At 58.4% G+C, this 11299-nt stretch overlaps 1 protein-coding gene across 1 annotated transcript in view; it reads right to left on the minus strand.

Annotated features, from left to right (window-relative positions):
* AP3D1 (adaptor-related protein complex 3, delta 1 subunit) overlaps window positions 1-11299 on the minus strand; it is a 47726-nt gene that overhangs the window by 23262 nt on the left and 13165 nt on the right. Inside the window, exons 8-16 of the mRNA XM_011997438.1 lie at window positions 10963-11012; window positions 7692-7741; window positions 7221-7269; window positions 5575-5720; window positions 4963-5111; window positions 4663-4893; window positions 2495-2726; window positions 1160-1305; window positions 544-685 (exon numbers count right to left, since the gene is read on the minus strand). Coding sequence (XP_011852828.1) covers window positions 544-685; window positions 1160-1305; window positions 2495-2726; window positions 4663-4893; window positions 4963-5111; window positions 5575-5720; window positions 7221-7269; window positions 7692-7741; window positions 10963-11012 — 1195 coding nt within the window. The remainder of the gene's footprint in view (window positions 1-543; window positions 686-1159; window positions 1306-2494; window positions 2727-4662; window positions 4894-4962; window positions 5112-5574; window positions 5721-7220; window positions 7270-7691; window positions 7742-10962; window positions 11013-11299) is intronic.

Below are 11299 nucleotides of genomic sequence, written 5' to 3' on the forward strand. Positions count from 1 at the left end.
CCAGGATGGTCTCAATCTCCTGACCTCGTGATCCGCCCGTCTCGGCCTCCCAAAGTGCTGGGATTACAGGCTTGAGCCACCGCGCCCGGCCATTTTTTGTTTTTTGTAGAGACGGGGTTTCACTGAAACCAGGATGGTCTCAATCTCCTGACCTTGTGATTCGCCCGCCTCAGCCTCCCAAAGTGCTGGGATTACAGGCGTGAGCCACTGCACCCAGCCAATTTTTGTATTTTTCGTAGACACAGGGCTTCACTATGTTGGCCAGGATGGTCTTGATCTCTTGACCTCATGATATGCCCACCTTGGCCTCCCAAAGTGCTGGGATTACAGGCATGAGGCACCGCGCCCGACCAAGATGCTCCCCATTTCAGTGAAGCTCAATGAAACTCAACCATAACATGAAATACCCACTTGGGGCGTCCTGGAGGGCGGCGGTGCACAATCTTGAGCCAACAGAACCAAATCCCGGACTCAGGAGCCTCAAAGACTCCCTGGGACAGGAGGGAGGAGGCGAAGGCCCACCAGGGGCACCCAACAGCTCACCCGAGCCAGCTCTTCCTCGTCCGCCTCGGATGGCCGGTGCTTGGGGCGCCGCTGCTCTTCCTCGTGGAAGACGGCCCTGGGTCTCTCGTCCTCTGACTCGCTGTCCGAGAGTGGCTCGTTGATCCAGGCGTCTAGGTCCAGGCTGTGTCGGACAGGAGGGTCACACAAGGCAGTGTGTGTGACCGACCACGCGCCTGCAGGCGCCCACCCTGAGCAGGCTCACCACGTGCCTGGCCATGTGAGACCCCAAACAGTGGTGCCTGCTACCCACACAGGGCCAGCGAGGCAGGTGTCACTGCCCCTTAGAGAGGATGCAGAGACCCAGGAAGGCTGCAGCAGGGTCACAGTGGGACCCTCACGGCAGGTTCAGGCTGCCTCAGAGCTTGATGGCAAGGGTGGAGCAGGCCCACTTCCCAGGGAGCATCCCCAGGTTCCAGCCAGGTCCCAGAAGCAGCGAGAGCCCCGGTGAGTCCAGCGAGGGGCGCCCGCCCCAGGCCTCCAATCAGCCCCACACCCTCCTGGCTGTTGAGGGCTGCAGTAGCCCCCTCTGTGCCTCCAGGCATCAGGCGACCACGTCAAGGCTGTGGTTGCAATGCCCCCACCCCCGTATCCTTACCCTTCAGGGACTGGAACCTTCTTCTGGGCCTTGGGGGCCACTGGGTTCAGCTCCCCAGCAAAGAGAGCGCTGACCTCCTCCGCCACGGGCACGTCCTTGGCCTGAAGCTTCTGAATGTGCTTGACCAGCTGCAGGATGCAGGACGCCTGCGGGGGACACAGGAGTCACCACTGGCACCTGCCCGGAAGGCCATTTGGCCACCCTCAGGGACACTGGGTGGCTCAGCCCCTGGCACAGTGACGTGCGGGCCCTCTGGCACAGCCAGGTACCCACAGAGAGCCCGGCCTTCATGCCGTCTCCGTCGTCATCCTTGACAAGCGGCGGCGGAAAAGACCAGCCCACAAACAGAACGGAGATGGGGGCACAACAGGGAGCTTTGCCCACTGCACAAATGCCTCCCATAAGGCCTGTGCCCCGACACCAGAAGCACCACCTTGTTCGGCCCCTGCGGGCTCCCTGCCTCTGTGCTGGCTGCAACTCAGACACAGCCAGGCTGGGCAGCTCCAAGAGTGACCATGGGCCAAGGATCATGGCCAGCCCCCAGATAATGCCACTGCTCAGAGGAGCCCGGGGCCACACCCCATGCAGCCTTGACGCTGGGTCTCCTCAGCCACTGGATGGGCTGATGCCGCTCCCGACCTCTCTCACAGATGACCAGGCGCAATGTTTCACATCTGTAATCCTTGCACTTTGGGAGGCTGAGGTGGGAGGATCGTCTGAGGTCAGGAGTCTGACCTGGCCAACAAGGTGAAACTCCGTTTTTACTAAAAATACAAAAATTAGCCGGGTGTGGTGGCGGGTGCCTGCAACCCCAGCTACTCGTGAGGCTGAGGCAGGAGAACCCCTTGAACCCAGAGGGCGGAGGTTGTCGTGAGCCGAGATCACGTCACTTCACTCCAGCCTGGGCAAAGGAGGTAAATTCCATCTCAAACAAAACAAAACAACAAACAGAAAAACAGAGACCTGGGAACTGGTGGGCACCGGCTGGCACAGGTGTACAGTCTGCTCAACCCAGAACCCACGTCACCTGCAGGGCACCAGAAAGAGCCACAGCCAGCCCCAGGCTCTCACACCTTCTGTCTCGCCGCATGTGAAACAGGCTCTTCCTATGGCCAGGAGCAGCACTCCCACATACCCAGCACCCCAGAGACCTGCCCAGTCCCACTGACCTAAAGGTCCCACTGACCCCAAACCCCAGCTGGCACAAGTGGCAACAAAGGAATCTCAGTGAGTGGCTTCAGAAGAGGAAGGGAGGCCCCGTCAACCAGGCCGCCGCTGGACAGAAAGGCACTGAGGGCTCCCTGAGGCTTGGCCCAACGCCGAGTGCAGCCTTACCCGCTCCTGCACCTCCAGGTCTGCGCTCTGCACAAACTGGGGCAGCCGGTCCACCATGAGCTGGGTGACGGCCTGGGCGCCCTCTGCCTCCCCGGCCTGCTCCTTCTGCTGCAGGATGTTGGCGTACAGCTTGACCACGTTCTGCACATACACGGCCTGGATGTGGCCTGGCAGCGTGGTGACTTTGGGCCGTAGCATGGCCTCCAGAGTGTGGTGCGGTTCCTGCAGATGCCTGAGGACAGGAAACGCCTTGAGTCCCCAGGATGCCCGCCCCGGGGCTCCTCTCCAACAGGTGAGGACCTGGGAGGCCTGGGCTTGTCACAAACGAGGTGACTCTGGGCCTTTCCCATTCCCTGAGCTGTCTCCGGGGGCTGAGACACGAAGTAGAAGAAACCAGGGGCCATCCATAGCCCATAACACGAACAAGACAGAGACGTGGAGATGACAGAGCCACTGAGCGGAGGAAAGGTCAGAAGAGGAAAAAGGACAATGGGGTCGACTGTGCAGTTGGCCCTGGGAAGATGAGCAGGACGGGCGGGGAGCAGACGGAGCCGGGAGACCCTGATCTGTGGGACACTGGGGCCTGGGGGTGTGCCTCACTCACATCTGACACAATGTCTTGGGACTTGGATATGTTTCTAGTCCACTTTTCTCCCACCAAGGAAATAATAGAAGTGGCCGGGCACTCACCTATAATCCCAGCAGTGTGGGAGGCCAAGGCAGGCAGATCATGAGGTCAGGAGTTTGAGACCAGCCTGGCCAATATGGTGAAACCCTACCTCCACTAAAAATACAAAAAATGAGGCCAGGTGCAGTGGCTCACGCCTGTAATCCCAGCACTTTGGGAGGCCGAGGCAGGCAGATCACAAGGTCAGGAGATCGAGACCATCCTGGCTAACGCGGTGAAATCCCGTCTCTATTAAAACTACAAAAAATTGGGAGGGATTGCATTGGGAGTTATACCTGATGTAAATGACGAGTTGATGGGTGCTGACAAGTTGATGGGTGCAGCACACCAACATGGCACAAGTATACATATGTAACAAACCTGCATGTTATGCACATGTATCCTAGAACTTAAAGTATAATAAAAAAAAAAAAATACAAAAAATTAGCCAGGCGTGTTGGCGGGCGCCTGTAGTCCCAGCTACTCGGGAGGCTGAGGCAGGAGAATGGTGTGAATCCGGGAGGCGGAGCTTGCAGTGAGCCGAGATAGCGCCACTGTACTCCAGCCGGGGCAAAGCTTGGGAGACAGCAAGACTCTGTCTCGGGGTGAGGGGAAGAAAAGAAAATGACAGAAGCGCTCGTCTCCGGGATGCAGGCTGGCTGGGGACCCTTTTGGCATCCCAGCTCAGGGCGCCCTCCTGAGCTGGCACAGGCCCAGGGTGAGGAGCGCTTGGTGTGGCAGTAACGGGTGAAGGTAGCGGCTAGTGGTGCTGCTGCAGGGCCCGGGGCAATGAGGCATAGTGGCAAATCTCATGAATTTCCAAGAGAGCCTGGAAATCCAGACTGCTGTGAGAACCGTGAGTCTCAGCAACACATTCCCACCTCCAAGCAGGCCCCGTGACCCAAGCCTGTCCAGCAGTGGCTGTGATCTGTCCTCTCGGCTAGAGAGAATCTGACGCTCCTGGAGATGGCAGGGGCAGTTTCGATAAGACCCATCCCTGCGGCCCACCTGGAACCTAGCACTGAGACCCCTGTGCTCCCAGAGGGGCCTGGCGTGGGCAGGCTGGGGCTGAACAGATGCCTCCCTGGGCCACCTAAATGCCACATGGAGCTCCCACCCCACCTATGGCAAGCATGGCTCAGAGGGGCCGCCACTCGCCCAGCTGGGACTGAGTCTTGCAGACACCCAGGGCCAGCCCCCTATCTGCAGCCCACCCCATGGATCCTCCCACCTCCCAGTCCTGGTGCCCACGGGATCTACAATCTCCTGGGAGCTCCACAGATGCCCGAGGGCAGAGAGCAGACAGGGTGGCACAGACTCTCCTCTGTAAAGGGGGGATGGGTCCGACCATTGTCGGGGACAGCTGCTGGAAACCCACGGACCTGTGGGCTGGGGCAGCGGGCGATGGGAGACAGCGGGAAAGATCTGCCAGGCACGTCCCTGGCCCCTACCCCTCAGAAGCTTGGAGAAGCTGCCGGCCCAGAGGCCCAGCGTCACTCACTCTGAGAACTCCCCGCAGATCCAGGCGGCAGCGTAGAGCACCTCGCAGATCCCATTCCGCTGGGTGCTGCTGGCCAGCAGGTGTGCACTGTCGAGCAGCGCGGACATCTGGGAGACGGCGAACTTGCGGATGGCCTTCACACGGATGGCCACGTCCAGCATCTGGGCGGCGATGAGGTGGCCGTGCCGCGTGCCCTCCAGCCGGGTCAGCTCCACCAGGATGCTGATGTACCTGCGGGCAGAGGGGGTGAGTGAGCAGCAGCGCGGAACCCCCAGCCGCGCCCCTGGGAGCGGGACGCACCACTCGAAGTTGGTGATGTACTGGTAGTTGGACTGGCTGCAGATGTCGATGATCTTGGTGAGCAGCTCGTCTCGGTAGGTGGTGCCCTCTGCCTTGTCCACGTGGGTCATCAGCTTCTTCACGATCTCCATCAGGTTCTTCTTGGACACCTGGGCAAGAGCGTAGGGACAGTGGTGAGGGTGGACCCGGCCTGGGGCCTGCTTGGTGAGACACCCAACACCTGCTTCTGAGACAGAATCCACGGGACACAGGTGGACCCAGATTCACAGATTGACCCCAGGGAGGCAGCAGGCCCCTGCGACGTGGGCTGGGTTAGAGGCACTCAGCCCCCAGCCAGGGAGCAACAACTGGCCCAGCATGGTCTGTTCTATGGGCTTGGCCCCGCCCCCTCCACACACGCCCTCAAAGACACTTGTGGGCTTGGCCCTGGCCCCGTGTCCACACAGGCCTTGGAAGACAGGCATGGATGAGGGCTGGCGCCCCTCTGCCCTGCCCCACCACACTAGCTGATGGCCGAGTGTGAGGGGACTCCATACATTCCACGTGGCTCTGAACCTGACACTTAACGTCCCCGAGAGAACTAAGGCAGGCGGGCGGGCAGAGGGCACGCACCATCCCATAGAGCAGGTCGAGGGCCCGCAGCCGGATGGACTCGTCCTTGTCATCCAGGCACTGCAGGATGAGGTCCTTGTGGGACTGCACGGACTTAGGGTGGGTCTTCAGGATCTTGGACATGGCCAGCAGCCCCAGGTACTTCACTGCAGAGAGAGGCCAGAGCCAGGTCACTGGGATGGACATAGGCAGCAAGGTGCAGGCAGGGCCCAAGGCTCTCCGGGCCAAGTCTCCACCTCAGGAGGCTGCCTGGCCTTGGCAACCTGGGGGCGGACAGAGTGACACTCGCAGCTGGAGCTGGGGGCGGACAGAGTGACATCCCCAGCTGGAGCTCACACGAGGGATGTCGCCCCAGCAGAGCCCCCACACTGGGAGCCGGGGTGCAGGCTGCCCCATGCCAGCTCCCTCGGGAAGGCCTCCCCTACCTACTACCACGCTGTAGTAGCTGCTGTGGGCTTTCCTCTCCCACCCAGCCAGCACAGGGAAGAACGCAGAGAAGACTTTCCAGCAGCATCAGGCACCCTCAGCCCGGGGCAGGGTCTCACCCAACACTCACTGTTCACCCGACTAGCCCAAACTAGCTCATGGAGAGCTAAGGGTGGCTGAGCATGAGGCACAGATGCCACAACCTAAACCAGGGACGCTCCAGCCACAGGGCACACAGCCGAACCCGTTCACACACTGCCACCTACGGCAGCTGTCAGGCCACAGGGCAGCACCGAGCAGAGACAGACAGCGTGAGGTCCACGGAGAAAACGTAGCAGTCCCCACCTCGCCGCGGGGGATGGGCTCATGGCCCCCAGTGGAAGCCTGACATGGTGGGCAGTACTGAGACCCGCGTGTGGGTGTTCTTCCGACACATCTGTGCCTGTGGCGGAGTTCAGTGTGTAAATCAGGCACAGTAAGAGAGAAACAACTAACAGCAACTAAGAACAGAACAATCATAAAACACACAGTCATGAGAGGTATGTCATCGTGGTCTCTCGGAATACCCGACTGTGCGGTCCTTGCCTATTTTTGGACTGTGATGGGGGTACCCGAAACCTCAGATAACGGGGGCGACTCCACTATCTGGGCTGTTGCAGGCGAGTTTGCCAACTCCTACTCTGAACAAAAAGATCTGGCTTCAAAATGAGCGTCCAAAACACCGCCCAGGTACCAGGTACCAGGCAGGGGCCGTTAATTCCAATTCCTCAGCAGAGCAGCACAGGGGCACCCACACACGGGCAGGCACTCAGGCAAGGGCGCCGTACGCTGCTCCATCTCACAACACAAAGCCTCAGCATCCCCGCAGAAACATGCAGAGGCTGAAATATCCAGAAATCTCGGACCAAGGTGCTCAGTGAGTGGCATCTGTCCAACTGCCAGGGTCTCCCCAGTGGGGGTCACTGCCACGCCCCCTACATCCCTCCTGGGACTGGGGCTCAGCGGGAGCTGGTGTTTCCCAGCCTCCCCACACAGACAGGTCGGGGTGCAAAGGCGCCGCAGGGCAATGGCAGAGGGGTGCCTCTGAAGCGAGTGTCATACATCAGGGAGAGAGCTGGGGTCGCAGACGCCATGTCCACTTCCTCCTCACGCTAGGAGGACCCCTAACTTCACAGAGGGGGGGACACGCAAATGACAGCACTGGGAAGGGGACGACTCACAGTTCTGATCGGAGTCCTCGATCAATATCCTTAATTTCTGAACACAAAGCTGAAAAAAAGAAAAAAACAAGGCTGGTTAATTCCTCTAAACCAAGGGTGAGTCCCAGGAGCCCTCCAGATTCAACCTTAACCTGGCCTAAGGCCCGGGGTCAGCCACACCTAGCAATCAGAGCCCAGGAGGGAAACAAGCAGGGCCCACATGGGGCACTGGGGACAAAGGAGGCCCTGCTTCCCACAGGCGCACTACCCCACTCCTCAGTGCCCCACGCGTCTACCCCACAGACACACAACGGGGAGCCCAAGCAGGCTCGGGCCGGTAGTGCACACGGGACGCGGCCGTGCCCTCCCAAGCCCCAAGGATGGCGTGGGGGGACCAGCACCTTGGTCACAGGGTGGGCAAGCTCCCGCCCGTGGAAAGGCGTGGCCTCCGCAGTGTGGGACCCCACGGGCCCTGCCCTGTGCGGGACGTACCTGGATGCTGGCGCTGTGGTTGGGCATGCCAGAGGACAGGGAGATGAGCACTGCAACAGACAACCTGGTCAGCACCATGGTCAGCACCATGGCCAGTGCCGACACTCACTCAGGGCCATGGGGCGCCAGCATCCCCTCGCCGGGAGCAAGGATGGGAGTAAGGACAGAAATGCCACTGGGTTTGGGACCGCGCATCCCAACTGTGTTTGCAAAAATCTAGCTCCACTGCAGGCCTGAGGTCAGGAACCTGCAGGGGCCCCCACCCTCACTGACAGGACAGCTCCCAGGCCTTAGCTGTTCCTGCAAACACTGTGGTTTACTTGCAACCCCTGCTTCCCTCTGGAGTCTGGAATCCTGGCCCCGAGGCCACAGGACCAGACCCTGTAGGAACCCAGGCACTGGGTCTCTGGGAGCCTCCATGGTGACACTTCACGAACGATCATCACAGCTCACTGCTGCGGGATGAAGCACATCCTGTAGGACTTTACTGAAAGAAGGCTCTAGAAGCTGGGCCTGGCCTCCCCAACATCCCCTGAGCTGCTCCCCTTTGCTGGCTCTGCTGCGTCCTTTGGGCAGGGATAGGCAGGCAGCGAGAAGCTGACCATCAGAGCCCTGGTTCTAACAGCTTTAAAAGAAACACATGCAGCCAAGGAACCGCCAGGCACATGCAGGAACAGAGTCTTGTTTTCCAACAAGCCAGTGGCATGGAATGCAGGCATACAGGGGAGTGTGAGTGTGAGTGTGTGTGTGTCTGTGTGTGTTTTTCTTTTTAAGACGTGGGTTCTTTGAAGCTATGAGGACGCAAAAGCATAACAATGATCTAGGCCAGGCACAGTGGCTCACGCCTGTAATCCCAGCACTTTGGGAGGCTGAGGCAGGCAGATCACCTGAGGGCAGGAGTTCGAGACCAGCCTGGCCAACATGGAGAAACCCAGTCTCTACTAAAAATACAAAAATAAGCCGGAAGTGGTGGTGCCTGCCTGTAATCCCAGCTACTTGGGAGGCTGAGGCAGGAGAATCACTTGAAACCTGGGAGGCGGAGGTTGCAGTGAGCCGAGACTGTGCCACTGCACTCCAGCCTGGGCAATAAAAGAGAAACTCTGCAACTGCCCCCCCGCACCCCCGAAAAAAAGAATGATCTAATGGACTCCAGGGACTTGGGGGAAGGGTTGGGGTGAGTGATAAAAGACCGCACATTGGGTGCGGTGTACACTGCTTGGTGTTACTGCACATAAATCTCAGAAATCACCACTAAAGAACTGATCCCTGTAACCAAATACCACCTGTTCCCCAAAAACCATTGAAATAATGTTTTTAATACAAAAAATACGAACATCTGGACATGAATAACCCTGGGTGGAAAATCTACATATAAATGTAAATATGAATGAAGAAACGTGGCAAAATAAATGCATATTCACGCATGCAAGATTTCAGAAATGCCACACCCAATCTTTGTAGGAATGGTTTTTTTTGTTTTGTTTTTTGAGAAGGCATTTCGCTCTTGTTGCCCAGGCTGGAGCGCAATGGCGCAATGTCAGCTCACTGCAACCTCCGCCTCCTGGGTTCAAGCGATTCTCCTGCCTCAGCCTCCTGAGTAGCTGGGATTACAGGCGCCTGACACCACCCCTAGCTAACTTTTGTATTTTTTAGGTACAGATGGGGTTTCACCATTGTTGCCAGGCTGGTCTTGAACTCTTGACCTCAGGTGATCCACCTCCCTTGGCCTCCCAAAGTGCTGGGATTACAGGCGTGAGCCATCACACCCGGCCAGGAGCGTTATTTGAATATAAAAGTAAATGGTAATTTTTTTTGTCTTAAAACAGGTATACAGATTATCCAGGTAGGAACAAATTTATTTTAAAAAGAAATGTAGGCTGGGTGCAGTGGCTCATGCCCGTATTCCCAGCACTTCGGGAGGTCAAGGCGGTGGATTACCTGAGGTCAGGAATTCAAGACCAGCCTGGCCAACATGGTGAAACCCCATCTCTACTAAAATTACAAAAATTAGCCGGGCATGGTGGCGCGTGCCTGTAATCCCAGCTACTCAGGAGGCTGAGGCAGGAGAATTGCTTGAACCCGGGAGGCGGTGCTTGCAGTGAGCCGAGATTGCACCACTGCACTCCAGCCTGGGCGACAGAGCAAGACTCTGTCTCAAAAAAAAAAAAAAAAAAAATTTAAATTGTCAACTATACCTAAGTAAAGCTAGAAAAAAACAAAAAACAAACGAGATGAGGTGCTGGCCGAGTGCAATATCTGAGGCCTGTAATCCCATCACTTTGAGAGGCCAAGGCAGGAGGATGGCTTGAGCCCAGGAGTTCAAGACCAGCCTGGGCAACACAGTGAGACCCTGTCTCCACCAAAAATTCAAAAAATGACCTGGGTGGGGTGGCATGCACCTGTAGAGGCAAGAGGACCGCTTAAACCCGGGAGGTCAAGGCTGCAGTGAGCTATGATTGCACCACTGCACACCAGCCTCAAGAGAGGCGGGGTCTGGCTCTGTCTGTAGCCTGGAACTCCCGGGCTCAAGTGATGCTCTTGCCTCGGCCTCCTGAATAGCTGGGCCCTCATACCTGGCGAGAAGCTTCCGCTTTATCAACCATAAAGAAGTGCACCGCCCAATGCCCCTCAGGCTTTGGCCGACTTGGAGGAGCCCAGCTGAGACCACTGGGGACACGGGGCGTTGGCCCTGGTGCCCTGGCTCGGCCAGAGGTGTGGGTTCTGACTCTACCTTAGAAAATATTTTTGTGGTAGATGCTGCTGCTTAAGTACCCACGGGTGAAACAACGTGCTATCTCAGGAGTGCTTAAAAGTCCCAGAAAAAACGCAGCTTTGTGTGCGAGCTGCTGGGAGGCCCTGAGCATCTGTGGAAGCAGGTAGGAGAGGCTTCATCTGCAAATGCATCTTTCACACCCAAGGGGACTCCAGAGTGGCTGGGCTACTGAGCAGCTGAAGCAGCAAACTCCCAGCACCAAGGGCGGCGGAGGATCAGGCAGGTGCGTGGCCACCTCGATAGCAGAGGCCTGGGGCGGCCTCCCAGCCAGCTTTCCTTCTCAGCGCCAGCAGGGGTGGCGCTCGGGGACACTCCCAGCCAGCTTTCCTTCGCAGTGCCAGCACAGGTGGCGCTCGGGGACACTCCCAGCCAGCTTTCCTTCGCAGCGCCAGCACAGGTGGCGCTCGGGGACACCAGACCTGGTGCCCTCCTGTCCCCACCCGAGACCCCAGCCTGACAGTGCCAGACCTTCCAGACGGGGAGAGTGCCGGTTCTCACCTGCAATCACGGTGTTCACACATTCGTAGAGGAGGGACATGGCAGACGTGCTAAGGAAAGGAACACAGGGAAGCGGCATGAGGACTGGGGGCCTCATCAGACACGGTGACCCAATGCCGGCGGCTCAGCTGGAGACGGCCTCAGCCCCACAGCCCAGGGAGCGAGCCCCCAGGAAGGAGCCCACGCCCTGCTCTCCAAGGCCTATGGTGCTTGGCTGTTCATCATCTCGCCTTCCCAGAAAGGGCACGTGAGAAATCCCACTGCAGCTGCGGGCCCATGACAGCATCCGGGCAGGGACGGACCTCACACCCCCGGCGGCCCATGAGCCCATGAACCC

This window comes from Mandrillus leucophaeus, unplaced genomic scaffold (genome assembly GCF_000951045.1).
Source record: "Mandrillus leucophaeus isolate KB7577 unplaced genomic scaffold, Mleu.le_1.0 Scaffold54, whole genome shotgun sequence".
NCBI classification, from domain to species: domain Eukaryota; kingdom Metazoa; phylum Chordata; class Mammalia; order Primates; family Cercopithecidae; genus Mandrillus; species Mandrillus leucophaeus.